The sequence below is a fragment of the Sinocyclocheilus grahami genome, unplaced genomic scaffold (assembly GCF_001515645.1).
Source record: "Sinocyclocheilus grahami isolate Dianchi unplaced genomic scaffold, SAMN03320097.WGS_v1.1 scaffold73.1, whole genome shotgun sequence".
In the NCBI taxonomy this organism is placed as follows: domain Eukaryota; kingdom Metazoa; phylum Chordata; class Actinopteri; order Cypriniformes; family Cyprinidae; genus Sinocyclocheilus; species Sinocyclocheilus grahami.
Window position 1 is genome coordinate 1,010,045 of NW_015505252.1, and position 25,336 is coordinate 1,035,380.

Here is a 25,336-nt window from a genome sequence, read left to right on the forward strand (position 1 = left end):
CCATCTTTGATTTTACTTTGGTCACTGTCGCTATGGTTACTGGTAAGGAATACGGGTTTGACTCCCGTTGCACGTTCATACAGACAGTATTCTAAACACAACTGTAAGCTGCTGTGTGAACGGGACATTTCGAGACTCACACCTGTAAAGAAAATGCGGTTGTCAATCCCAAAAGTTGACAGTGTGAACGTAGCCTAAATCTATTTTTTATGTTAGTTTTAAGTTAATTTTTTAGGTAAGGGTTCATAAAAGCTTGAAATTGAAATGAATATTTATAATTTTATTTCAGCACTTGTTGTCAATCCCAAAAGTTGACAGTGTGAACGTAGCCTAAATCTATTTTTTATGTTAGTTTTAAGTAAATTTTTTAGGTAAGGGTTCATAAAAGCTTGAAATTGAAATGAATATTTATAATTTTATTTCAGCACTTTTTCAAATAATGAACATTAGTAATTATTTTTATTTTATTTCAGTTAACAGTTACAACAGCACAACAGTTGAATATAGTAGGTTTGCTCATTCGCTCTCTCTTTGTCTGTAGTCTGTCTCTGACGAGTCGTCTGGTGAAGACGCTGCTGTATAACTTCATCAGACAGGAGAAATGTCCTGCCGCCACACACGTGTTGCAGACGCAGTCAGACGGAGGAGGCCTGCTGTACGGACTCGCATCAGGAGTCGCCAGTGAGTTTAATGCACCACATCTGATACATCTTGAGCTTTTTACCAGATTTGAACAAATCATTCAGATCTAAATCAACTGATTCGCTGAAAAGATTCATTTTTGGGTAAACTATTCCTTCAGTGGGGTATATAAACATTGAACTTCACACACTGGCTCTGGATGATCTGGTGTTTGTTGGTTATGGCTCAGCAGCCTCATTTGCTTAAATGATGCCCGTGTTGTAAGATGAATGTCCGGGTCTGTAGGGGTTGAACGGGGTCTGATTACTCTTTCAGATAATAATATTTGTTTTGGTTGTAAATAAACCCTTCAGTCCAGTTTCTCCTGAATTTGCATGTGAAAAATCCCCACATGCACCTGATTCACATGCCCGTTTTGTTCAGCTTTAGCCTTTTAACACTCTGATCAAGTTTTTCTGTTTTTTAAACATGCTTTTGTTTGACCGGCCTGTCAGAAACAAAACCCAAGGCATATGAGTGTTTGCTTTGTGTGTTATTGACAGTTGTGTCTGTCTGGCGTCTGGCTCGCTCAGACGTGTCAGCAGAAGTACACACACATTTCATTGTATAAACTCAACTCTTGGCTTGATCATTTACTTAATATTGAGTTACACACTCTTCATTGTGTGGACCGAATTCAGACCAGTGTCCATCACACACACAGACTGTCCGTCACCAGACACACATTCACATCTGTCTCACTGTGACATACTAACCCATAAACACACACTCGATTGTGAACTAATTAATTTTGTTTTTTTTCTGGGGGGGGCTCATTCAAGAAACATGAATGGAACGCATTTCTGTTTTTCACGTAATTTGTCGAATTGTTTTACTAACAATTTGTTCTTGTGTTTCATGAATAAGCATAAACTAAACTACTGATGAACAAAAATATTTTTTAACATCATAAATGCAAAAACTGAAATGAAACCAATAGCAAAATTGTCTGTTTAATAATAAAAGTAAAAGTTGTTTATGAAGTGATTGAGCTATCCAGAGTAAATATAGTTTGAGTTTTGAATGTAGTTTTTGTTTCATTTTAAGTTAGTCATTCCAGTTTAGTTATGTTTTGTTTTCATGCTATGTTTTTCCTTTTTTCTAGTTTCACTTAGTTTTGAATTTAAGTTTATAAAAAAAAAAAAGTAATTTTAATTTAAAATGTTTGTGTAATATTTAATATTCTTTGATTTTCATTTTAAAGGGGTCATATGATGCTTTTTTAGAGATCATTATTTTGTGTATTTGGTGTAACAGAATATGTTGACATGCTTTAATGATCAAAAAACACATTATTTTTCAAATACGGTACATTATTGTAGGTCCTCTATGCCCCCTCTCTCTCAAACGCTTCGTTTTCTACAAAATCCCTCCTTCCGACAAGCGCAGTCTGCTCTGATTGGCCAGCTGACCCAGTGCATTGTGATTGGCCGAACACCGCAAGCACTTGTCGGAAATGTAACGCCCCTTACCATAATCGCGAGCTTCATCTTTCAAAATAAATGTAAAGACAGATCCCGAAAGGGGAACAGAGTCGCGTGACAGACACAGTGATGAAGCTGGTATGTGTTTGGGATGTGACCCCCCCCCTCTCTCTCTCTCTCTCTCTCTCTCTCTCGTGTGCGCTCGCACACACACACACACACGATGTGCAAAACTCCGCATTTGAACAGTCAATAGCAAATACTTAAACTAATAACCAAACAGTAGCTGATTCAGAAGCGCCAGATTGTCATAGCAAAGTCAGAATGACCTCCTCTCCTAGGTTCACGAAACGGTCGTCCATAAAATGCATTGCTGTTCTCTAGTAACTGCTGTTCTTAAGTAATCTTAATGCATCTACTTCCGGAAGGCCAAATAAAGTGCTTTTGCTTTCGCCTAGAAACACACAGCGTCTCCCTGACATGCTGCTTCAACACTACTGCTGTTGCTGAAACCACGCCTTCTTTCTTTGCGGGCACATTTGGACCGCATTATGCTAATATTTCCACATAGTGAGGTAGACATGTGGGGGCGTGTTAGAACGAGCCGTTTTAGGGGGGTGTGGCAGAGTCTTAACTTTGATAAAGAATATCTCTTTGGTTTTGAGACTTTAGTCTTTGCAACTGCAGGGATCTTATCTATGCACAATCAGCTTGTAACACTCCAAAGAGAAAGGAAAACTTGAAATCGCATCATATGACCCCTTTAAAGAGCGTTCACACTTTACTGTCTGAACTTCACGTTGGTAATCATCTCATCATGTCAAAGAATATTAAAAAATAAATATAAAATACAAAAATAAAATTAAAACCTATTTAAATATTTATTAAACTTGAATTGAATTTGAAATGAAACTTAAATTCATTTAAATTAAATTAAATGATTATTATTATTAATTATATATATATATATATATATATATATATATATATATATATATATATATATATATATATCTATAGATATATAGATATATATATATAGATATATGAGTATTGGATATTGTATTATTTTGAATTTTTGTTTCAGTGCTGCTTTTCAAATGTCTGAAATATTAAAATAGTAATATTTAACTATAAATTTAGCTATAAATTTAACTATAATAAGCTGAAACTAGAAAAACAAGAAAACCAGAGCATGAAATAAAAAGTAAACTGAAACTATTCCAACCACTGCTGAATTAAATGAAACTAACCTGAGGTCTAGTAAATTATTCAGATCTCATTTGAAGGTGCTCATACAGAGCTGTTTTTTTGTTGATTCTCTTTCACTGTGACAGACACAGTTAGTCAGAAGTGTGATTAGAGTCTAGAACTACATGTATCATCGACTGACACCCGACTGGCCAAAAGATACAAAATGAGCTTGTTAACAGCTGTGAGTCAGTGCCAAGATGAGTCCCAATGTGTGTGTGGAATCCAGACAGTGTGTCTTCATTGTCTGACGGGTAAATCAGGCCGGCTAAATGGAGACACAAGCCCTGTGTGTCAGTCCCGTCAGCCACAGTAAGAATTCTGGGCCTGATCCTGTTTCCGCTGCTGTGGGATGGAAAGATTCAGGCAGGATTAGACGGCCACAATCCGTCCCTCTGGAATTACACGTGCCGGAAAGCCTTCTGGATCACATTAATGTTAGCTCGACTTAACCGTTTACGATACTTTCAATGACGTTTCATTCGCTCGCGGTTATAAATGTACCGCTTTTGTCTGAGAAACAACTTATGGTCGTTTTGCTAAGTTTGAGTTGCTCTAGAAACAGGAATGTGATGGATAACCTTATTTTGTCTATATATTAAAAACAATAAATCTAAATTTATTATTGTGGGCAATGTTGAAGGTCAAGCAGTTATTTGGCTTTCAGTCCATGTCTATTTGCCCAAACTTCCTGTTTCAATAGGAAATCCGGCAACACAGGAAATAAAGTTGTGCTCGTCAGGTAATTTCATCAGTGCAAATGTGTTTTTAATGGATAAAACGACACATATTCATACATATTTGCTAGTTTGAGAGCTACGTCACACCAAACCACCCCAAAAAAGAGATAAATGATAGTATTTAGAGAGCAATGCTCTCTGGGAAACACTTGTGCTTGATAAAGACGGACCAAATATGGTGTGTATCTCACAAAAACATGTTCAGATCCCATTTCACACCAAAATCACATGAAAAATAGAGATGACTTTATAGTTTACATAAGAAAATAAAGCCTTTTAGGACCATAAGTTAGCATTATTTTCATGACAGTTCATCAGGAATTCTCATTACATACTGCGTCTGGTCATTTTTACAAGGCATTATAGTAATTTTGGGGAAAAAAATTCTGAATTCTCAAATTTTCTTATTATAATGAATTTTTTATTTATTTATTTTTTATTTAATATTTTTCATTTATAAAAGACAACAAATCCTACTGTGATGTATAATTTGTTTTTTATTTAAAAAAAATCTGTTTTATATTTTTATGACAGTTCACTACCGTTCTCATTACATATGGTCATTTTGGTAATTTTTAAATTTTTCTCAGATTCTCTTATTATAATACATTTTTATTTTATTAATTTTTTTATTAAATATTTTTCATTTTTAAAAGGCAGAAATCCTGCTATGATGTATAAATTGTTTTTTAATAATTTTTTAAATATTTGTTTAGTTAGATTTTGTTTCATTATTTAATTGTTTATTTTAATTTCATTAAACTAATGAGTATCAGTGGAGAAAATCACTTTATTAATATCACATTATTAAAAATGTCACAATGCAACACACCTTATGTCCTACAAAGGAGATTCACTTTCAAAATATAATTAATAATATTTAATATTTTTAATGTAAATTAAATATGAATAACATAATATACATAGTTTAAATAGATGAGATTCCTAATTCTAGATTTAAAACATTTACTGTACATTATGCTACAGTAGTGTGATACCATGGTATATCTGAAATATTCTGATGTTGTTTTGTGTGTTCAGTCTGTGTAAATAACAGCTCCTTTAACCATCCGTGTTTAACACTTCAGCATTACATTCCTTTAATAGTTATTGAACTTGCGTCTGGCATTAACAGAATCCTGCTATTGTGTGTTTGTGCTGTGTAAGTCTCTAGGCCGTCACTGTGTCTGTGTTCAGGATTAGTGTCGCCTCAGCTCAGACTACAGCAAAAGAGAGAGAGAAATGGTGAATGATAGAAGTAAAGAATGATAGAGAAAAATATTATTAAATAATTTTTGGCCTAATATTACTGATAACTCTTTTAATTACTGATAGCCACATAGCAGCTCCCTAGAAACCACTCGGAACACCTTAGCAACCCCCTAGAAACCACTCAGAACACCTTAGCAACCATCTAACATCTCCATAGAAACCACTCAAAACACCGTGGCAACCATATAGCAACTCTCTCAAAACAACTCCATAACACCTTAGCCACCCCGTACAAACTACACCCTAATAACTGCATCGCAACGCCCCCCAGAGACCCCTTAGCAACGCCCTAGTAACCACTCAGAATACCTTAGCAACCACTTATCAATCCCTATAAACTACTGATATTACCTTAGCAACCGCATAGCAACTCCCTTGAAACAACTCATAACACCTTTAGCAACCTCATAGCAACTCCCTAGAAACAACTCAGAACACCTTAGCAACTACAGATCAACTCCCTAGAAACACCTTAGTAACCCCCAGTAACTGCACCTTAGCAACCGCATCGCAACCCCTAGAAACAACTCAGAACAGCTTAGGAACCCCATAGTGATGCTGGCTTCATCTCAGCATGATGGTGGCAAGTTGTGCCCAATCAAACACCACACTGTCTGCTGCTGAAGTCACGGTGACAGGAAGTAGTGGTGGGCTTATAGCAGCAGACAGAAAGTGCTTTAGTAGTCCAGTCAGACATGACACACACACACACACACACACACACACACACACACAGAGGAGCCCAGTGTTAGGAAGTAAGACATTGCAGGAATCCTGACCATGTTGATGTATACATTGACTGCCACATATACTCTCTCTAAAGAGACTGTGACCGTATGAATGTGTTCATCTGACACACACACACACACACACTGACCTGTCCTGTGTTTAGTCTGACAGGTGGCTTTGCATGAATAAACTATTTTCCTCTTCACTCATCTAAAGACTGGCCTTCATGTCAACAACTGCTTTTTTAGGAAAATATCAATATTTAGTCAAATTTTTGAGATTATCAGATGCTCAATACAACATGGCAAGGAAGTTTTTCCCTGAGCCCAGTGAGTTGACAAAAAATTGGCAGAATATTGCTGCAGAAGTGTAAACCGTCACTCAGTAACCCCATATCTGTTGTTATTGCTAAATAATTTGATCTGTGGGAGTTTTTAATGGCATTTTTACTTCTGGAACGAGCACAAGATGTGAAATTACAGTAGCCTTTGTCTCTTTAAGACAAGACACTTCCATGATTTCTGCTGTCTGAATCAGACTCTCTTTCTGGATCTGATGTTTCCCTCAGACTTTATAATGAGTAATACATCAGACGCTCCTGAGTTTGAATGGACATGCTCCGAGAGAGATCCACAGGGACTTTTACTGGAGGACATAGACATGTGTGTGTGTGTGTGTGTGTGTGTGTGTGGGAGTTAGCAGCAGCATTTGTCACCCTCAGCCGCCTGTTTATGTACTGGCAGCGTTAGTGGCATGGAAAACCCCTCTCTCTCTCTGTGTGTGTGTGTGCGTGTGTGTGTGTGTTCTCAGCTCTGCTGGATGGCAGCCATGATGTCTTCATTTATCTGCAGCTCTGTTAACACAGCCCACAATAACAACCCCAGGATACACACACACATACACACTCTGAGACCCCTAGAGCATCTGCAGTGCAGAAACATAGGAGAGTTAAGACACATCACACACACTTGGTGCAGATTGTGTTTTTAGTAGACCTACTGTAGCATTAAAAAAAAATTCCAGGGCATTCAAACTGCTGTGTACATTTGATATTTTACATATAAATTATGTATGTAATTTACTGTACATAATTTATATTTTATTTTTATATTTGTTTTATTTATAGTTAATAAATAAATATTTATACTCAATATAAAATATATTAATATTTATTAACAATGTTTTTAAAATAATAATTAATTAATATTTATTATTTTTGTTTCTAAATCTTACAATGGATAATGCATCTGCTTTTCCCCCTTTCATTTAGTATTTTAAATTTTTAAGTATATATTATGCATTATGCATTGTAATGCTATTCTCAAATCTGTGAATATCATTAATTTTACCACATATATTGTGGAAGCCCAGCATAAGACAAAATGCTGAAAATCATAATAGACATAAAAAGTTGAAATTATGAGATAAAAAGTCATAATTTTTCTGTCATAATTAGCACTTACCAAAGTCATACATTTAATGTCACAATTATGATTGACCAAAACATGATTTCTTACAATATATATTAGTGGGCATGGGCACTAATTTATGTTTTTTTTCTTATATAAATAATCTGAAATAGGCACGGAAATGGTCATACAACTAAATCCTGATTGTTTTTTAAGCAAGAAACATAAATGGTAAATGCTATGAAAGGTATGAAATATGAGTGTATTTCTCACTCTTGTAATATTATATCTGTGCTGAGAGAAAAGGACCACACACAGGACTAACTGTGAACTAAGAGACTTATGAGAGAGATTGTGTGCTAATCAAAGGGATGTTTTCTTCATCCGTAATTTTTCCCGTCATAAAAGTGTGTCTGCTGGCGATAACAAGCTTCTGATTGGCTCTGATGAGTAGATTACAGTCTGCTCTGGCGACTGCGCTCGCTCTCATTGGTCGACTGAGGTCGCCGTGGCGTCTGTCGTGACCTCATCGCAGTTCCAATTCATTCGGAACACGATGATGTCATGAGGAACCTAACGGATAGATGCAGCCAATAATATCAGTCCAGTGACCTTTAATGTTATCAGTGTCTTAATGATATCAGTCTTCTCAGAGTCTGGGAGTTTTCCTTACTCTTTTTCTACTAGTGTTGTAGTTTTTAGTTGTGGTGGATGTTTGTTAGCATCCTGGCTCTGCTTCAGTCTGTTGGTGGGGCCGAGATGTCCAGCCACAAGTGATTAGACGTGGAGACAGGCATCTCATTTCCATCTCAACTCGCTCTTTCCGACCCGATGCGATGCCTGAATGATTAGTAACTTGAAATCTGTTTAAAATCAATTACTATTCATCAGCGACCTGCTGTTTGAACATTGTTAGACGGGAAAACTTTCAACCCATCTTGTTTTCGCAACGTTAAAGTCAACATGACGTCCAAATAATTTTCTATTGCATGATCCTGGTCTTATTGTGCATGATAAAATGTAATGACTTGCTCTGCTTGTGCAACAATTAACTTAACTGGTTGATATCATCAAGTCATTATTTTGACAAAATGCATTATTAAATCATCAACGTTAAAGTCAACATGACGTCCAAATAATTTTCTATTGCATGATCCTGGTCTTATTGTGCATGATAAAATGTAATGACTTGCTCTGCTTGTGCAACAATTAACTTAACTGGTTGATATCATCAAGTCATTATTTTGACAAAATGCATTATTAAATCATTGATATGACGTAAAAAGTTTAAATTATGAGTCATTTTTGTTGTATTTCTGAATTATGCATATTATGTATCTATATGTGTGTGTGTGTATATATATATCTCTTCAACCATCAAAAACGTGTGCTTTTAAATATTGCTGTAAGACATACTTATGTTCAAACAGTCATTTACATATTCAAACCGAACAAAAGGAGTGACTGTGATGTTGTAAAGAGCGCTAGACTCTCTAGATTAAATCTGGAGCTCTTGAGGCAGAAGAAACTGTCCTTTTTTGAGCCATTAACATGCCCAGTTGTCGACAACACTTTTCCTCTGCTTCTGGCCTGAAGCGACATCTTTTAAGTGCGTCACCATTGCAAAAGCCGTTTTAAAGGTGTCGAGTCCTGATATATATATCTGATATATATATAATATGAAGAGTTTGGTTCCAAAACGCTATAAATCCATTTTGATTAACTTGAGTAAAAATGTGTTTTCTTTACCAAGAAAGTGGCAAGATGAAAATCACAATTTTCCGTTTCAAACTTTCACATAGCATCTCTAGGTTATTATAACATTAAAAATTCTAATCCAGTTTAGATTTTCAAAGATTTATTATACAATTTTTATTATTTTTTTCCCTAAATGCAATAAATGCCTGTCATCCGTGATGACAATCACATGTGATTTCTCGTGCAGCCCTAAGTTTGTTTGTTGATCACAAAGTAGATGAGGAAAACTAGGATGCCGGGTGTATTCAAAGCGCCGCCATTACTGTCTAGAGTGCGTGGAGTGGTGCGCTGTGATTGGTTGTTACTGTTTACAGTGTGTGGAATGGTGCGCTGTGATTGGTTGAGCGGATATACCGCATTCTGCAGAGAAGAGAGACTGGCGTTTGTTGCGGTTTGGAAAAAAAGGGAGAAAACATGACAGAATAACTCGGCGGATATCGCATTTTGCGTAAAATAAAAAATGGACTTTTCAATACCGACCAGATTCAATACTGATTTTGGCGGAAACTCAATTTTTGTAAAAATGGCGTTCATCGCGTTTTGGAACCAAACTCTTCACATATATATTTAAAAATATCAATAAAAAAATGACAGAAGCGCATAACAAAATTACTAAAACAAAAATCAAAATGAAAACTGAAAATATTCCCATAGGAATATTCATGTTTGTATCTCAGATCTCAGTGCAGGAATTATTGTCAATGATAATGTGAGTCATAAATGTCATAAATGCTTGACGTGACCTTTTCCTTTATCACCATTAATTAAAGTCACTCCATGTTGATCATTTTCCAACAGATGTAATTAGTTTCTGTGTTATTCAGGTGGGTTGTGGAGCGTGTTCACATTAGGCGGAGTCGGCAGCAGGCCGGGGGCGGAGCAAGATCAGAACCCTCTCCCGCTGTCCAATCAGAGTCTACTATTACTGCTGGTTCTGGCCAATCTGACCGACGGCCTGGACTGTCCGAACCCCTACCGCCAGGCTGTTACCTGCTTCAAAAACACTCAAGGTGAACCAGAGCGGCCCCAGTTTGTTGGTGATTTTAGCTCAATTAATGGAATTAATTTAACTGAAAGTGCTACTGTGTGTGTTTCAGATTCCTCATCCATCCCGTCTCCTCAGCCTCACACGTTTCAGATCAACTTTAACAGTCTGTACACAGCGCTGTGCGAGCAGCAGAAATCAGACCAGGTGACGTTACTGCTCTACACGCTACTGCACCAGAACAGCAACATGAGGACGTACATACTGTCCCGCACGGACATGGAGAACCTGGTGAGATCACGCGCACATTCAGCACCTGTGCATATGCATTTCTTAGTGCTTGCAGAAACCTCCGTGAAGTTGGCCCCCCACCCAACGCAAAACGTCGGCAAAATAGTCTCAATCGTTTGTGCTCCGTTTGTGCTGGTTTGTGCTGTAAAAATTTTCATTTGTGCTGCTTCGGTTTTTTAGATATTAAAAGAATATTTATAGGTCATTCTGAGGTCACTCAGCCCCCCAACATACTCCAAATACACCCAAAATAGTCTCGTTCGTTTGTGCTCCGTTTGTGCTGGTTTGTGCAGGTAAAAGTTTTGTTTGTGCTGCTTCGGTTTTTAAAATATTAGACATTGAATTATATGCGATGACGTCACCAGCCCCCCCACATGCTCCAAATTCACCCAAAATAATTTACTGTACATAATTTATATTTTATTTTTATATTTGTTTTATTTATAGTTAATAAATAAATATTTATACTCAATATAAAATATATTAATATTTATTAACAATGTTTTTAAAATAATAATTAATTAATATTTATTATTTTTGTTTCTAAATCTTACAATGGATAATGCATCTGCTTTTCCCCCTTTCATTTAGTATTTTAAATTTTTAAGTATATATTATGCATTATGCATTGTAATGCTATTCTCAAATCTGTGAATATCATTAATTTTACCACATATATTGTGGAAGCCCAGCATAAGACAAAATGCTGAAAATCATAATAGACATAAAAAGTTGAAATTATGAGATAAAAAGTCATAATTTTTCTGTCATAATTAGCACTTACCAAAGTCATACATTTAATGTCACAATTATGATTGACCAAAACATGATTTCTTACAATATATATTAGTGGGCATGGGCACTAATTTATGTTTTTTTTCTTATATAAATAATCTGAAATAGGCACGGAAATGGTCATACAACTAAATCCTGATTGTTTTTTAAGCAAGAAACATAAATGGTAAATGCTATGAAAGGTATGAAATATGAGTGTATTTCTCACTCTTGTAATATTATATCTGTGCTGAGAGAAAAGGACCACACACAGGACTAACTGTGAACTAAGAGACTTATGAGAGAGATTGTGTGCTAATCAAAGGGATGTTTTCTTCATCCGTAATTTTTCCCGTCATAAAAGTGTGTCTGCTGGCGATAACAAGCTTCTGATTGGCTCTGATGAGTAGATTACAGTCTGCTCTGGCGACTGCGCTCGCTCTCATTGGTCGACTGAGGTCGCCGTGGCGTCTGTCGTGACCTCATCGCAGTTCCAATTCATTCGGAACACGATGATGTCATGAGGAACCTAACGGATAGATGCAGCCAATAATATCAGTCCAGTGACCTTTAATGTTATCAGTGTCTTAATGATATCAGTCTTCTCAGAGTCTGGGAGTTTTCCTTACTCTTTTTCTGCCAGTGTTGTAGTTTTTAGTTGTGGTGGATGTTTGTTAGCATCCTGGCTCTGCTTCAGTCTGTTGGTGGGGCCGAGATGTCCAGCCACAAGTGATTAGACGTGGAGACAGGCATCTCATTTCCATCTCAACTCGCTCTTTCCGACCCGATGCGATGCCTGAATGATTAGTAACTTGAAATCTGTTTAAAATCAATTACTATTCATCAGCGACCTGCTGTTTGAACATTGTTAGACGGGAAAACTTTCAACCCATCTTGTTTTCGCAACGTTAAAGTCAACATGACGTCCAAATAATTTTCTATTGCATGATCCTGGTCTTATTGTGCATGATAAAATGTAATGACTTGCTCTGCTTGTGCAACAATTAACTTAACTGGTTGATATCATCAAGTCATTATTTTGACAAAATGCATTATTAAATCATTGATATGACGTAAAAAGTTTAAATTATGAGTCATTTTTGTTGTATTTCTGAATTATGCATATTATGTATCTATATGTGTGTGTGTGTATATATATATCTCTTCAACCATCAAAAACGTGTGCTTTTAAATATTGCTGTAAGACATACTTATGTTCAAACAGTCATTTACATATTCAAACCGAACAAAAGGAGTGACTGTGATGTTGTAAAGAGCGCTAGACTCTCTAGATTAAATCTGGAGCTCTTGAGGCAGAAGAAACTGTCCTTTTTTGAGCCATTAACATGCCCAGTTGTCGACAACACTTTTCCTCTGCTTCTGGCCTGAAGCGACATCTTTTAAGTGCGTCACCATTGCAAAAGCCGTTTTAAAGGTGTCGAGTCCTGATATATATATCTGATATATATATAATATGAAGAGTTTGGTTCCAAAACGCTATAAATCCATTTTGATTAACTTGAGTAAAAATGTGTTTTCTTTACCAAGAAAGTGGCAAGATGAAAATCACAATTTTCCGTTTCAAACTTTCACATAGCATCTCTAGGTTATTATAACATTAAAAATTCTAATCCAGTTTAGATTTTCAAAGATTTATTATACAATTTTTATTATTTTTTTCCCTAAATGCAATAAATGCCTGTCATCCGTGATGACAATCACATGTGATTTCTCGTGCAGCCCTAAGTTTGTTTGTTGATCACAAAGTAGATGAGGAAAACTAGGATGCCGGGTGTATTCAAAGCGCCGCCATTACTGTCTAGAGTGCGTGGAGTGGTGCGCTGTGATTGGTTGTTACTGTTTACAGTGTGTGGAATGGTGCGCTGTGATTGGTTGAGCGGATATACCGCATTCTGCAGAGAAGAGAGACTGGCGTTTGTTGCGGTTTGGAAAAAAAGGGAGAAAACATGACAGAATAACTCGGCGGATATCGCATTTTGCGTAAAATAAAAAATGGACTTTTCAATACCGACCAGATTCAATACTGATTTTGGCGGAAACTCAATTTTTGTAAAAATGGCGTTCATCGCGTTTTGGAACCAAACTCTTCACATATATATTTAAAAATATCAATAAAAAAATGACAGAAGCGCATAACAAAATTACTAAAACAAAAATCAAAATGAAAACTGAAAATATTCCCATAGGAATATTCATGTTTGTATCTCAGATCTCAGTGCAGGAATTATTGTCAATGATAATGTGAGTCATAAATGTCATAAATGCTTGACGTGACCTTTTCCTTTATCACCATTAATTAAAGTCACTCCATGTTGATCATTTTCCAACAGATGTAATTAGTTTCTGTGTTATTCAGGTGGGTTGTGGAGCGTGTTCACATTAGGCGGAGTCGGCAGCAGGCCGGGGGCGGAGCAAGATCAGAACCCTCTCCCGCTGTCCAATCAGAGTCTACTATTACTGCTGGTTCTGGCCAATCTGACCGACGGCCTGGACTGTCCGAACCCCTACCGCCAGGCTGTTACCTGCTTCAAAAACACTCAAGGTGAACCAGAGCGGCCCCAGTTTGTTGGTGATTTTAGCTCAATTAATGGAATTAATTTAACTGAAAGTGCTACTGTGTGTGTTTCAGATTCCTCATCCATCCCGTCTCCTCAGCCTCACACGTTTCAGATCAACTTTAACAGTCTGTACACAGCGCTGTGCGAGCAGCAGAAATCAGACCAGGTGACGTTACTGCTCTACACGCTACTGCACCAGAACAGCAACATGAGGACGTACATACTGTCCCGCACGGACATGGAGAACCTGGTGAGATCACGCGCACATTCAGCACCTGTGCATATGCATTTCTTAGTGCTTGCAGAAACCTCCGTGAAGTTGGCCCCCCACCCAACGCAAAACGTCGGCAAAATAGTCTCAATCGTTTGTGCTCCGTTTGTGCTGGTTTGTGCTGTAAAAATTTTCATTTGTGCTGCTTCGGTTTTTTAGATATTAAAAGAATATTTATAGGTCATTCTGAGGTCACTCAGCCCCCCAACATACTCCAAATACACCCAAAATAGTCTCGTTCGTTTGTGCTGCAGAACGCATGCATTTATTCAAATACAGCAGCTTCTGTCAATCATTCATTGTGGGCAGGACTACATTTACATCTGTTGGATGTGGTTTTTTAGTGGGTTGATATTTGGCGTTTTTAATCATTGGCCATTACATTTTTCTGTTTGGCCCATGTGTCAGAAGATCATACATTATTAGAACTATTAAACAAAAAAGGAAACAAATAAGTATTATAACATTTGCTTTTCTGTTGTTAGTAATATTAAGGCAAACGCTATAATATTTTCTCATATACTTTCTCGCTGATTGAAATTTTAAAACCTTGATTTCAAACTACACTGCACAGTTTGCCACTGTCATATTCATGTCATATTCACTGTGTACTGTATGTAAAATTAGCGCAAACTTTATTTGAAAAAAAAAAAAATTACTGCAATGTTGGGTACAGTGTTTATTTCCTTTTTATTCATTTTTTAACAGTTTCTTATACAGAATAAAAAAGTTGCCATCTAAACTATAAATCTGTTTATTTTACAGAAAAATTAAAATGTATTTTTTTTATTTTAATTATCTTTATTTTCTAATTAGTTTTTTAATTGAAAGATGTTTATTTTACAGATTTTTAAACGATTTAAATAATTTATTTTCATTTTTATTTTACCGATTTTATTTCAATGTTATTTATTTGTATTTTTTATTTTACAGTTGTTTCAAATGTTTTTTTATATTAATTTTCAAATTATATATAATTTAGTAAATATGTCAAATGTAAATTTAAATTCAGCAATTGTTATGCTTGTAGTTTTAAATGTCTTTTAATGAAATAGTGTGATTTCATATCTATAAATAAACAAATAAATCAAATATCAACATCAGTTGACCACTAGTTTTTTTTGTTTTTTGCACAATAGTAAAGTATTTTGTCTTTCTGTCTCTGTAGGTTTTGCCGATTCTTGAGATCTTGTATCATGTCGAGGAGAGAAACTCTCATCATGTGTACATGGCCCTCATCATCCTCCTCATTCTCACGGAGGACGACACCTTCAACCGCTCCATTCATGAAGTGGTGAGGTCACACACATAATCCAGATCAGAAATCAGATTAAAACATAAAGAATCTGCCTTGAAAACTTCATCTAAGAGCCTGTAGTCGTTTCAGTGTGTGTGAATATGTGCTTAGATAGAGGTTTGAGTCTGGAACTGTCATTCCAGGCTGGGAATAAGACCGACATGACACGAGTCTGTGTGTGTGTTCTCTCAGTATATTTGTGTAACTGATGCAGGTCAAATTGTATTTGCTGTTGGTTTTCCATTGAGGGTATGTTTATAGATCTGTATGAAAATAACAGTGATATGCAAGCACACGTGTTTGCACATTTATTTGTCGATTTTTGTTTCAATGCATCAGATGTTCTAATGTTTTTCATCAAAACTCACACACAGACACTGTTAGTTCAGAATATACATCATCAACTGTTTAAAGGTTGTGGTTTGCAGAAAATTACAGCGGTGCACATTGTGCTCCAACAACTCAATAACAAAGACCAAATTTGACCAAGAGTGTTTTCAAACTGGCTTTTGTTTTAATACTATTTACATTGTTTTTAATATTAGCTTAATCTGTGGTTTTTGTTAGTTACATGAGTTATTTGCATCTAAAATAAGTGCAAGATATTTGAAATTCAGATTGACCTGGTAGATGAACATTAATGTTAAATAGCTTTTAAACAATTTACTCTTCAGACCCTGATAAAGTCAGACCTTTTGCACTCCATCCATCTCTTTATGTACATCTCTCACAGTTTTATTCAAACTCTGTTGGTGTTCTTAAAGTGCGACACAAATGAATTAAATGACTGTGTTAAAAATGTCATCTGCTGATGTGATGTCTTCTCCCACACAGATGGCGCTATCAAATCGAATATTTAAAGGAATAATTCATCCAAAAATGAAAATTTGCTGAAAATTCTCACCATCAGGTCATCCAAGATGTGGATGAGTTTGTTTCTTCATCAGATTTGGAGAAATGTAGCATTCCATCACTGTCTCAGTAATTGATCCTCTGCAGTGAATGGGTGCCGTCAGAATGAGAGTCCAAACAGCTGATAAAAACATCACAATAATCCACTAGTAATCCACAACACCTCCAGTCCATCAGTTAACATCTTGAGAAGCCAAAAACTGCTTGTTTGTGTGGTTTCTCAAGACATTAACTGGTGGACTGGAGTGGTGTGGATTACTTGTGGATTATAGTGATGTTTTTATCGCACCGGCGGTGTTAGCGGTTAGCTCATAAGTTAGCATGGCTGTGCGTGCCAAGCGACAGTTTTGCGAGTAGGCAAAGGTCAGTGTTTATGGTGGCTAAATTTAATAATTATGCTATTTTCTCCGATTTTGTTTACGGGTGGAGCTGCAGTACTGCCGCATGGGCTAATGTCAATCATCAGGTATTATTTCCTATGACCTTACACACTTTTAAAGCAAACCAGACGCTCATGATGGTGTAAATACTGTGTTCTGTGGTCGGGTTTGTTGTTAAAACTGCCTTTAGGCAATTTATTGATAATGAAGAAAGCTTATGTTGTTTTATTAGTGATATGGTAACACATTCTGTTATGTACTGTATATAAAATTCATTATAAAGGAGTCCTTCATGCACTATAATTGATTAATAGTATTATTTTTGTACTGTTGTGGTTTTTATTGATATTTTGAAAAAAATATATATTTTTATATAATATTTTTATAATTTTAAATAATAATTTTTTTTAAATTATATCTTTTTTCATTTTCATAATTTTTTTTATATTACTATTTAGGTAGAATTTATTTTTGTTTCAGTTGTTGTGTGTATATATATATATATATATATGCACACACACACACACACATATACATGTATACATACATATATATTAGGGCTGTCAACTTTAACGCATGTGATTAATTTTACAATCCTTAACGAGTTAAAATAATTTAACGCAGTTAATGCACAATTTCTATTTTAACCCTTTAACTCAATTTTGCTTCTCTGCTTGCGCTCGGATCATTTTAAGCCGCTAAATTCCGGGAAAGTTTTCAGTCAAATGATCCAGTGAGCGAATGCATTCTAACAATCCGTCCAAACAGCGCTAATATAAAGGAAATCAGGCTTTATTTGTTCCAGTGCGTTTCGTTTTAAAACACGAGTTCTGTCATATTCCGTGATTGTCTCTGAAGAGCGCAAGCTCTCACACGTCACACACGCTGTGTGAAGTACAGACCGAACGGATTGTCAACACATCCCACCGCTGTATGGCCAGATGAGACGCGAACTACGTTTTCTCGACTTGATAACCAGTCTCGCTAATAAAGTTTTAATGGATAAAGACTGCAATCAAGGTAAAGACGATTCCGGTAGCGTACAGGAGTCGTACAGTACAGTACTGTCTAGAGTGCGTGGAGTGGTGCGCTGTGATTGGTTGTTACTGTTTACAGTGCGTGGAATGGTGCGTTGCGATTGGTTGAGCGGATATATCATATTCTGCAGAGAAGAGAGACTGGCGTTTGTCACGGTTTGGAAAGAAAGGGAAAAAACATGACAGAATAACTCGGCGGATATAGCATTTTGCGTAAAATTAAAAATGGACTTTTCAATACCAACCAGATTCAATACTGATTTTGGCAGAAGCTCAATAAAATAAAATAAAAAGGCGTTTATCGTGTTTTGGAACCAAACTCTTCACATATATATATTATATTATTATATAATTATAATTAATTATATAAATGAAATAATAATTGTTTAATAATATTGTTTAATTAGTGTTATTTTAGTTTCACCGAGATTCTATTATAGTTTTGAATCAATATTTTGAATGTTTTCATTTTTATATTTTTTCTTTTCATGTTAATTTTAATCAAAATTAGTCAGTATTTTTATTGTGTTTTTGACATTTTTAATTAGTTTTTTTTATGCCTGTAGTTTTTATTAATTCATTTTTATTATAAATTTTTTTTTATTTCTGGTAATATTTGTTTTCAAGTAACAAAAATGTTTTTATGGTTTTAGTTTTAATTAGCCCTGTTAATTACAATTTAATTATATTTTAAATACACAATATTTTCAAGCTCTATTGATACTTTCCATTTTATCCAATCCATTTTATTTGAATATTATTTTGGAGTTTTTTTCTGTGTAGAAATGTAATATGGACTTTGTGAGAAGAGTTAGAAAGTAGAATATAATTACATTATTTAGTTAGCACCATTTGTTCTAACTGGGACACAGATGTTAGTAGTTGTAATCTCTGTGTAAAGTAATGAGTGTGATGTCTCGCTTAATTGTTTCAGTAAGCTTTTACATTTGTAAACAAGTAGTGCTGAAAAGCCTTTTTTTTGCCTTGCACTAATAAAATATTAAGTGTATATACAAGAGTAGAAAATGTATTGCATAAACATTAAATACATGCTGCATAGACTATTTAAATATGCACATAATAAGTATTCAGGAAGAGTATGTAAATTGTATGTAGCTGGTATTTTAGGTCCAGAGGTTCACTGTGATCTGGTCCTTCAGTCTCAACAGTCAGTAACCTCAGGTTTGAAGAAGTGTTATCTGAAAAAGAGCTGTTATCGACTGAAGCAGAAACTCACGCTAACCTCATGAGTCCTGTTAGCATGTTCAGGAAAGCTGTGCATTTATGACGTGACGTTTGAGTGGATCTCAGTGGAGCGGTTGAGATCAGTGGCGTTAATTGGGATGAAGATGGATTCTGATTGTTATTTTGAAGACGGCATTGATTGTTTTGATCTTAAACCTGTCAGATGAAGCACTTTTAACGTGTTTGATGGGTCTGCTACTTTAACGAGAACCTTCAGGCTAGTGTTTTCCCTGTTTTCTTTCTTCTCTTTCAAATTCTCACTTTGTTGAGAAAACATGTCAAGGTCATATTTCACCATAAAATCAAAATATTAAGTTTAGTAGCATTAAGAATTTTTGTCTTTATTTATTACAATTAAACACATTTTCCCTCAGATTCCCGTTACTGTAGTTGTCCAGACATTGTACTTCTGAATTTTCTCTTATTTTTAGACTGGCATTAATGCAGTGTTTTTAATATATTATAGTATTATTTAAAAATACTTTGAATATAAAATTATTATTTTACAGTAGCATAATTTAATATAAATTTAAAGCAGCATTAATTCATATATATTTTATAATTTCGTTACAATTAAACATTTTTCCACAAAAGTTTGTCCAGATGTTCTGCATATATTTTATAAAGTTTTATATATATACATATATATATATGTATATGTGAACATTTTTGGACTATATTCTTATAATTATTGATAATATAAATTATTATTGAATTATTATTATTATTAATGTAATATTTAAATAATTATTATAAAATAATATTTTCTTTTATTATTTTCTTTTATATTATTATTATTATTTTTGAATTAAGATGTTTTGGGGGGGGATTTTTTTTTTTTTTGGCATTACAGTAATGAGAATTAAGTGGGCTGAATTTGCTTAATTGTCACATCTAAAATACTTAATACTTAAAAGACTTAATAAGCAGCATATAAGTAATACAATATATATATATATATATTTTCCCCTTTGATTTTGCGGTATGATATGTCCTTGACATGTTCGATCATGAGATTGGGTCATGTTGAGGAATAAATCTGAAATCTGTTCGGTCTGTGTGTGTCTTTGGCTTTTTCCACAGGTGTTCTGTGTGCAAAACAACAGAACTACAAAAATTCTGTCCAAAACACCGTCAGTCACACACACAGCTGATCTGATAGACTTGCTAATCTGTCAACAGCATGATGATCTCAAACCACACTCACTTGCATATATTAGCAGCAGCATTGTGTGTGTGTGTGTGTGTGTGTGTTAAAAGCCCAGGTGCACTGAAGGACCCCGTTCGAAGAGACAGACAGGGTATTTTTAGCTCCGAGTGGCTTTAAGAGTCGACAAAGTGCAGCCACGTCCCATTAGCACAGCGAGAACGCCACCTGCTCCAGATAGACAGACAGAAAAGAGACGGGAAAATCGACAGACACTTCAACTGGCCGTGAACAGACAGAGCGTAACTGACACACAGATTAAGCTAGACAGAACGTACCAGACAGTGTGTGTGTATCAGACAGATCAAAACCCAGACCAGACGGACAGATAGTTCTGTATGTGTGCCAGCGGGCATTTAATGTGCTCTGACTCTCTCAGTAGGTCACAGTGACATGGCATTTCGTACAAACACACTCTGAGCGCTGCTGTCTGCCCTTCCTGCTGCCGCCACACGGATCTCAGCCCCAAAATAAATACAGATCAATCTAGAATCTCAGACCCAACGAGTCCTCAGCAGCTTTACAAAATAATCGCCGCGGGACGTTTGACGTGGACTCTCTGGTTTGTGCTTGTGGGCTGCTTGTTTGCTTCAGAGGAAACGGTTGATAATAAGAGCAGAGCGGGATGAAAATATTTATGTTCTGATTTGTTTTCCTGTTTGCGTGGTGTTTGCTAAGTCAAGCAGCGCTGTTACTGTTGAGTATAAACTTTAAACTTTAGTGTTTGCGCAGGAATGATTCCTCAAATCCTGTGTGTTTTTGAGGATGTGTTGTGCTTTACTAAGTGATCAGATGCAATTTTCAGCATAAAAAGGGTGAAAAAAAACTCAGAGAAAAAGCCCAGAATGCACTGTCATGACTTGGCAACAACCTAGCAATATATGTGTGTGTGTGTGTGTGTGTATATATAGAGAAATAAAGTAAAATACAAAAAACTTAAACTTTATTTTAAATTAAATTCAGAATTTTCGATTTTTCTTTAGTTTTAGTTGAATAAATAAACTCAAAAACGTTATACTTATTATAAGTATAAATTATACTTATTATTATACTAATATAAATATATATTGACGTTTAAAAAAACACAATTATTAAAATGACAAACTTTACTAAACTTTCCTAAATTACAGTTTATAAAATCCAATTTTTTATATACTATTGTGGCATTTATTCATATTTTTTAATTAACTTTAATTTGTATATTTTCAGTTTTCATTTATTTTCACTTTTGGTCATTTTGATTTTTGTAATATTTTTATTTAGCTTTAGTTTTTTATTGCAGTTTTTTTTGTTGTTGTAATTTTAGTGCCTTAACCTAATGTTGCCAAGCCAACATTTCTCAAGTTATTTAAGTTTAAAATTTGTATCTAATATTTAGATTTTATTTAATTTAAGCTTTATTTCAGTGAAAGAAACCATTTTTAATAGTTTTAGTTTTAATTAACAGTAACAAAACTAGCTAACATCAGGCTAACAGACTAAAACTTTGACTAAATTTAAAATGAAAATAAAATCTAATGTAAAAGATTAACAAAAACTATAATCTTATATCAATGATGCTGCAGTAAGCACTCTTGTGGAAATGTGAGGGTGTATTTAGGAGGATAGGGTTGATCCCACTCTAATTTGACACAAACTATAATGGCATGTTTTTTCCCCTCCATGACGCAAAATGTTTTAGCTGTCAGAATGATAATCCATGACTGAAATTATTGCCACAGCAGCATTTGTGTTGTATAGACTGTTGTATTAGCCATCAAAGTAAGATTGTTGATGTTAAATATGCTGCACATGCACAGGTAATAAAACACAAAATCCTTATTCATTTTTGGAAAAAAAAAAGAAAAGAAAAACTATATATTTTTTATTTTTATTTATGCATGTATTTATTTATTTATTTACATCAAATATATATATATATAGGTAAAGAAGAACCCAAAGATCAGTGTGGCTGAGCTCCAGAGATGCAGTCGGGAGATGGGAGAAAGTTGTAGAAAGTCAACCATCACTGCAGCCCTCCACCAGTCGGGGCTTTATGGCAGAGTGGCCCGACGGAAGACTCTCCGTGCAAGACACATGAAAGCCCGCATGGAGTTGTGAGATGGTGAGAAATAAGATTCTCTGGTATGATGAGATCCAGATAGAACTTTTTGGCCTTAATTCTAAGTGGTATGTGTGGAGAAAACCAGGCACTGCTCATCACCTGTCCAATACAGTCCCAGCAGTGAAGCATGGTGGTGGCAGCATCATGCTGTGGGGGTGTTTTTCAGCTGCAGGGACAGGACGACTGGTTGCAATCGAGGGAAAGATGAATGTGGCCAAGTACAGGGATATCCTGGACGAAAACTTTCTCCAGAGTGCTCAGGACCTCAGACTGGGCCGAAGGTTTATCTTCCAACAAGACAATGACCCTAAGCACACAGCTAAAATAATGAAGGAGTGGCTTCACAACAACTCTGTGACTGTTCTTGAATGGCCCAGCCAGAGCCCTGACTTAAACCCAATTGAGCATCTCTGGAGAGACCTAAACATGGCTGTCCACCAACGTTTACCATCCAACCTGACAACAGAACTGGAGAGGATCTGCAAGGAGGAATGGCAGAGGATCCCCAAATCCAGGTGTGAAAAACTTGTTGCATCTTTCCCAAAAAGACTCATGGCTGTATTAGATCAAAAGGGTGCTTCTACTAAATACTGAGCAAAGGGTCTGAATACTTAGGACCATGTGATATTTCAGTTTTTCTTTTTTAATAAATCTGCAAAAATGTCAACAATTCTGTGTTTTTCTGTCAATATGGGGTGCTGTGTGTACATTAATGAGGAAAAAACAATTAACTTAAATGATTTTAGCAAATGGCTGCAATATAACAAAGAGTGAAAAATTTAAGGGGGTCTGAATACTTTCCGTACCCACTGTATGTGTGTGTACATACACACACACACACACACCTTACTGTAAGTGTGTGTTTTTTACTTTTAGCGTTTATAATTGATATTTAATGTTTCGCATACTATTTTATATATATATAATGAAATGTTATTTTGTATTTTTACTTGTATTTGATTTATATTTATGTATTTTATATATATTTATATTAGTATACATTCTTCACAACATCTAAAAATGCTATTTTTTAACTGTATACGCGCTACATTGAACATCTACTATTTGAAGTGTTTATTGTTGCATGCTATTTTACATACTGTTTTTTGTGCTACTTTTAAGTACACAGTATGCAGTAGGCAGTATCCTTACAATATACCTTAATGTATTTAACAGTCCAGTAATATAATGGGTTTGGAATTACTTTACCATTTATACATTTTGAACATTTCCATAGTTTTAATACTGCGTTTCTAGTAAAAGTAGTATGGTAGTATGCGATTCCAAATATACTCAAGGATAATGAGAGTGGATGGTAGAGAAAAAGGTGTGTGTGTGTGTTATATGACAGCTTCATACGGTTAGAGCTCAAAGCATGTGCCGTCCCTTAGTGATTGATGAGTTCATCAGTATGAGACACATTAATCCTTCCCATCATGCCTGCTGCTCTCCATCACCCCACATGTGCAGCACTTCCATTGTTTTTTACTCTCTCTCATACATACATACATACACACACACACGTGCGCTCAGTCAGACGAGAAGGATTTGAAGGTCACCATAGTGAGGGAACTCATTATCCATGATTCATGTTCAACTCTGCCTTTAACATACAAGGCCTCTGATTGGCTCATCTCAGCCTGGCTATTATCACACACACTTACTAGCTGGAATCCAGGTCAGAAAGGTGTTAATGTGGGTATATGTATGCATGTGAGTATGATTTGTGACTTTTAATATGACGACCTAGTAAGCTGCCTACCTAGACACCATCTGACAATCCCAGAATGCGCTGCAACACACTCAGTGGGAAGGTGGTGCTTGTATTTCTTTAAATATTGGAAAATACAGGAACTGTCCTGGTTTTAATGCAAGTAGAAAACTTTTTTTTAATCAAGTACGCTCACTCAGGGGCTTGTTTAGCAGGATTTTACCAGAAACAATTTTAGAATTTTTATCGTGTTAATAAAAAATAAAATCTTGTATTATTTTAACTGCTGTATTTTTGTTTGCTTGGTTTTTATTTTGTGTTTATGTAACTCTTGTATTATTTTAACTCAGTTTTTCCCATGAAGATAGCCTTACATGCTGACATGGCAATAAAAATTAATTACTACTACTACTATAGTATTTATTTACAATTTATTGTAGTATATATTATTATTTTAAATTAGCTTTTGTTTTTAAATGTTCAGTTTTTCATTTCATTTTAATTTTTAGTCATTTTATTGTGCTTTTATTTGCAGAAATGCTTCTGTAATTCATGCTGTCCTAGTCTTTGGTCTAAAATGTGACCCATTTTTCTGTCAAGTTGAATTTGAAAAACTTCCTAGAGAAACTCAAGTCTGGAGGTTTTTCTGATCCAGCCCTCATGCCCAGACCTGAGAGAAAACTCTGACCCAAATTACATACTGTACAGACCTAAGCTTTATTAAAAGAGCTCTGAAACCAGATCACACTTACAAAAGCTTGTGAACAGCCTGTGTGACTCTTATAGCCGTCATGGATCCTAATCAGTGACAAGCAGCGACTCGACTCCAATATTGGTTTCAGTCAGGGTTATTATCATTAACTAAAACTATTCAAAAGCTGAAATAAAATATTAGATGAAAAATGTAACTAAACTTTAAAAACTTAAATGAAAAAAAAAAGTTTGAAGTAGTACAAAAATTGCTGAAAGTAAAACTATTAAAAAACAAATAAAAAAATTAAAGTTCTATGTGTGTATATATATATATATATATATATATATATATATATAAACAAAAGCCTTGGCAACTGGCTGTAATAAGTTTGTTGAAGCACTAAAATTACTAACTGGAAATATATAAAAACTAAAACTGAAGATAAACTACAAGTTAAACCTAAATAGGAAGATTTATTTAAAAAATAGTAAAAAAAATTCTAAAATGAAAATAAATTGTGTGTATGTATATATATATATATATATATATATACACACACACAGTGGTGTGAAAAAGCGTTGGCCC

At 35.1% G+C, this 25,336-nt stretch overlaps 1 protein-coding gene across 1 annotated transcript in view; it reads left to right on the forward strand.

The window, feature by feature from the left end:
* The window catches only part of LOC107585686 (dymeclin-like), an 80,261-nt gene that overhangs the window by 14,217 nt on the left and 40,708 nt on the right, over nt 1-25,336 (forward strand). The window contains exons 7-11 of the mRNA XM_016272815.1: nt 542-681; nt 10,089-10,274; nt 10,362-10,540; nt 15,333-15,458; nt 20,635-20,804. Of these exons, the coding sequence (XP_016128301.1) occupies nt 542-681; nt 10,089-10,274; nt 10,362-10,540; nt 15,333-15,458; nt 20,635-20,804 (801 nt within the window). The remainder of the gene's footprint in view (nt 1-541; nt 682-10,088; nt 10,275-10,361; nt 10,541-15,332; nt 15,459-20,634; nt 20,805-25,336) is intronic.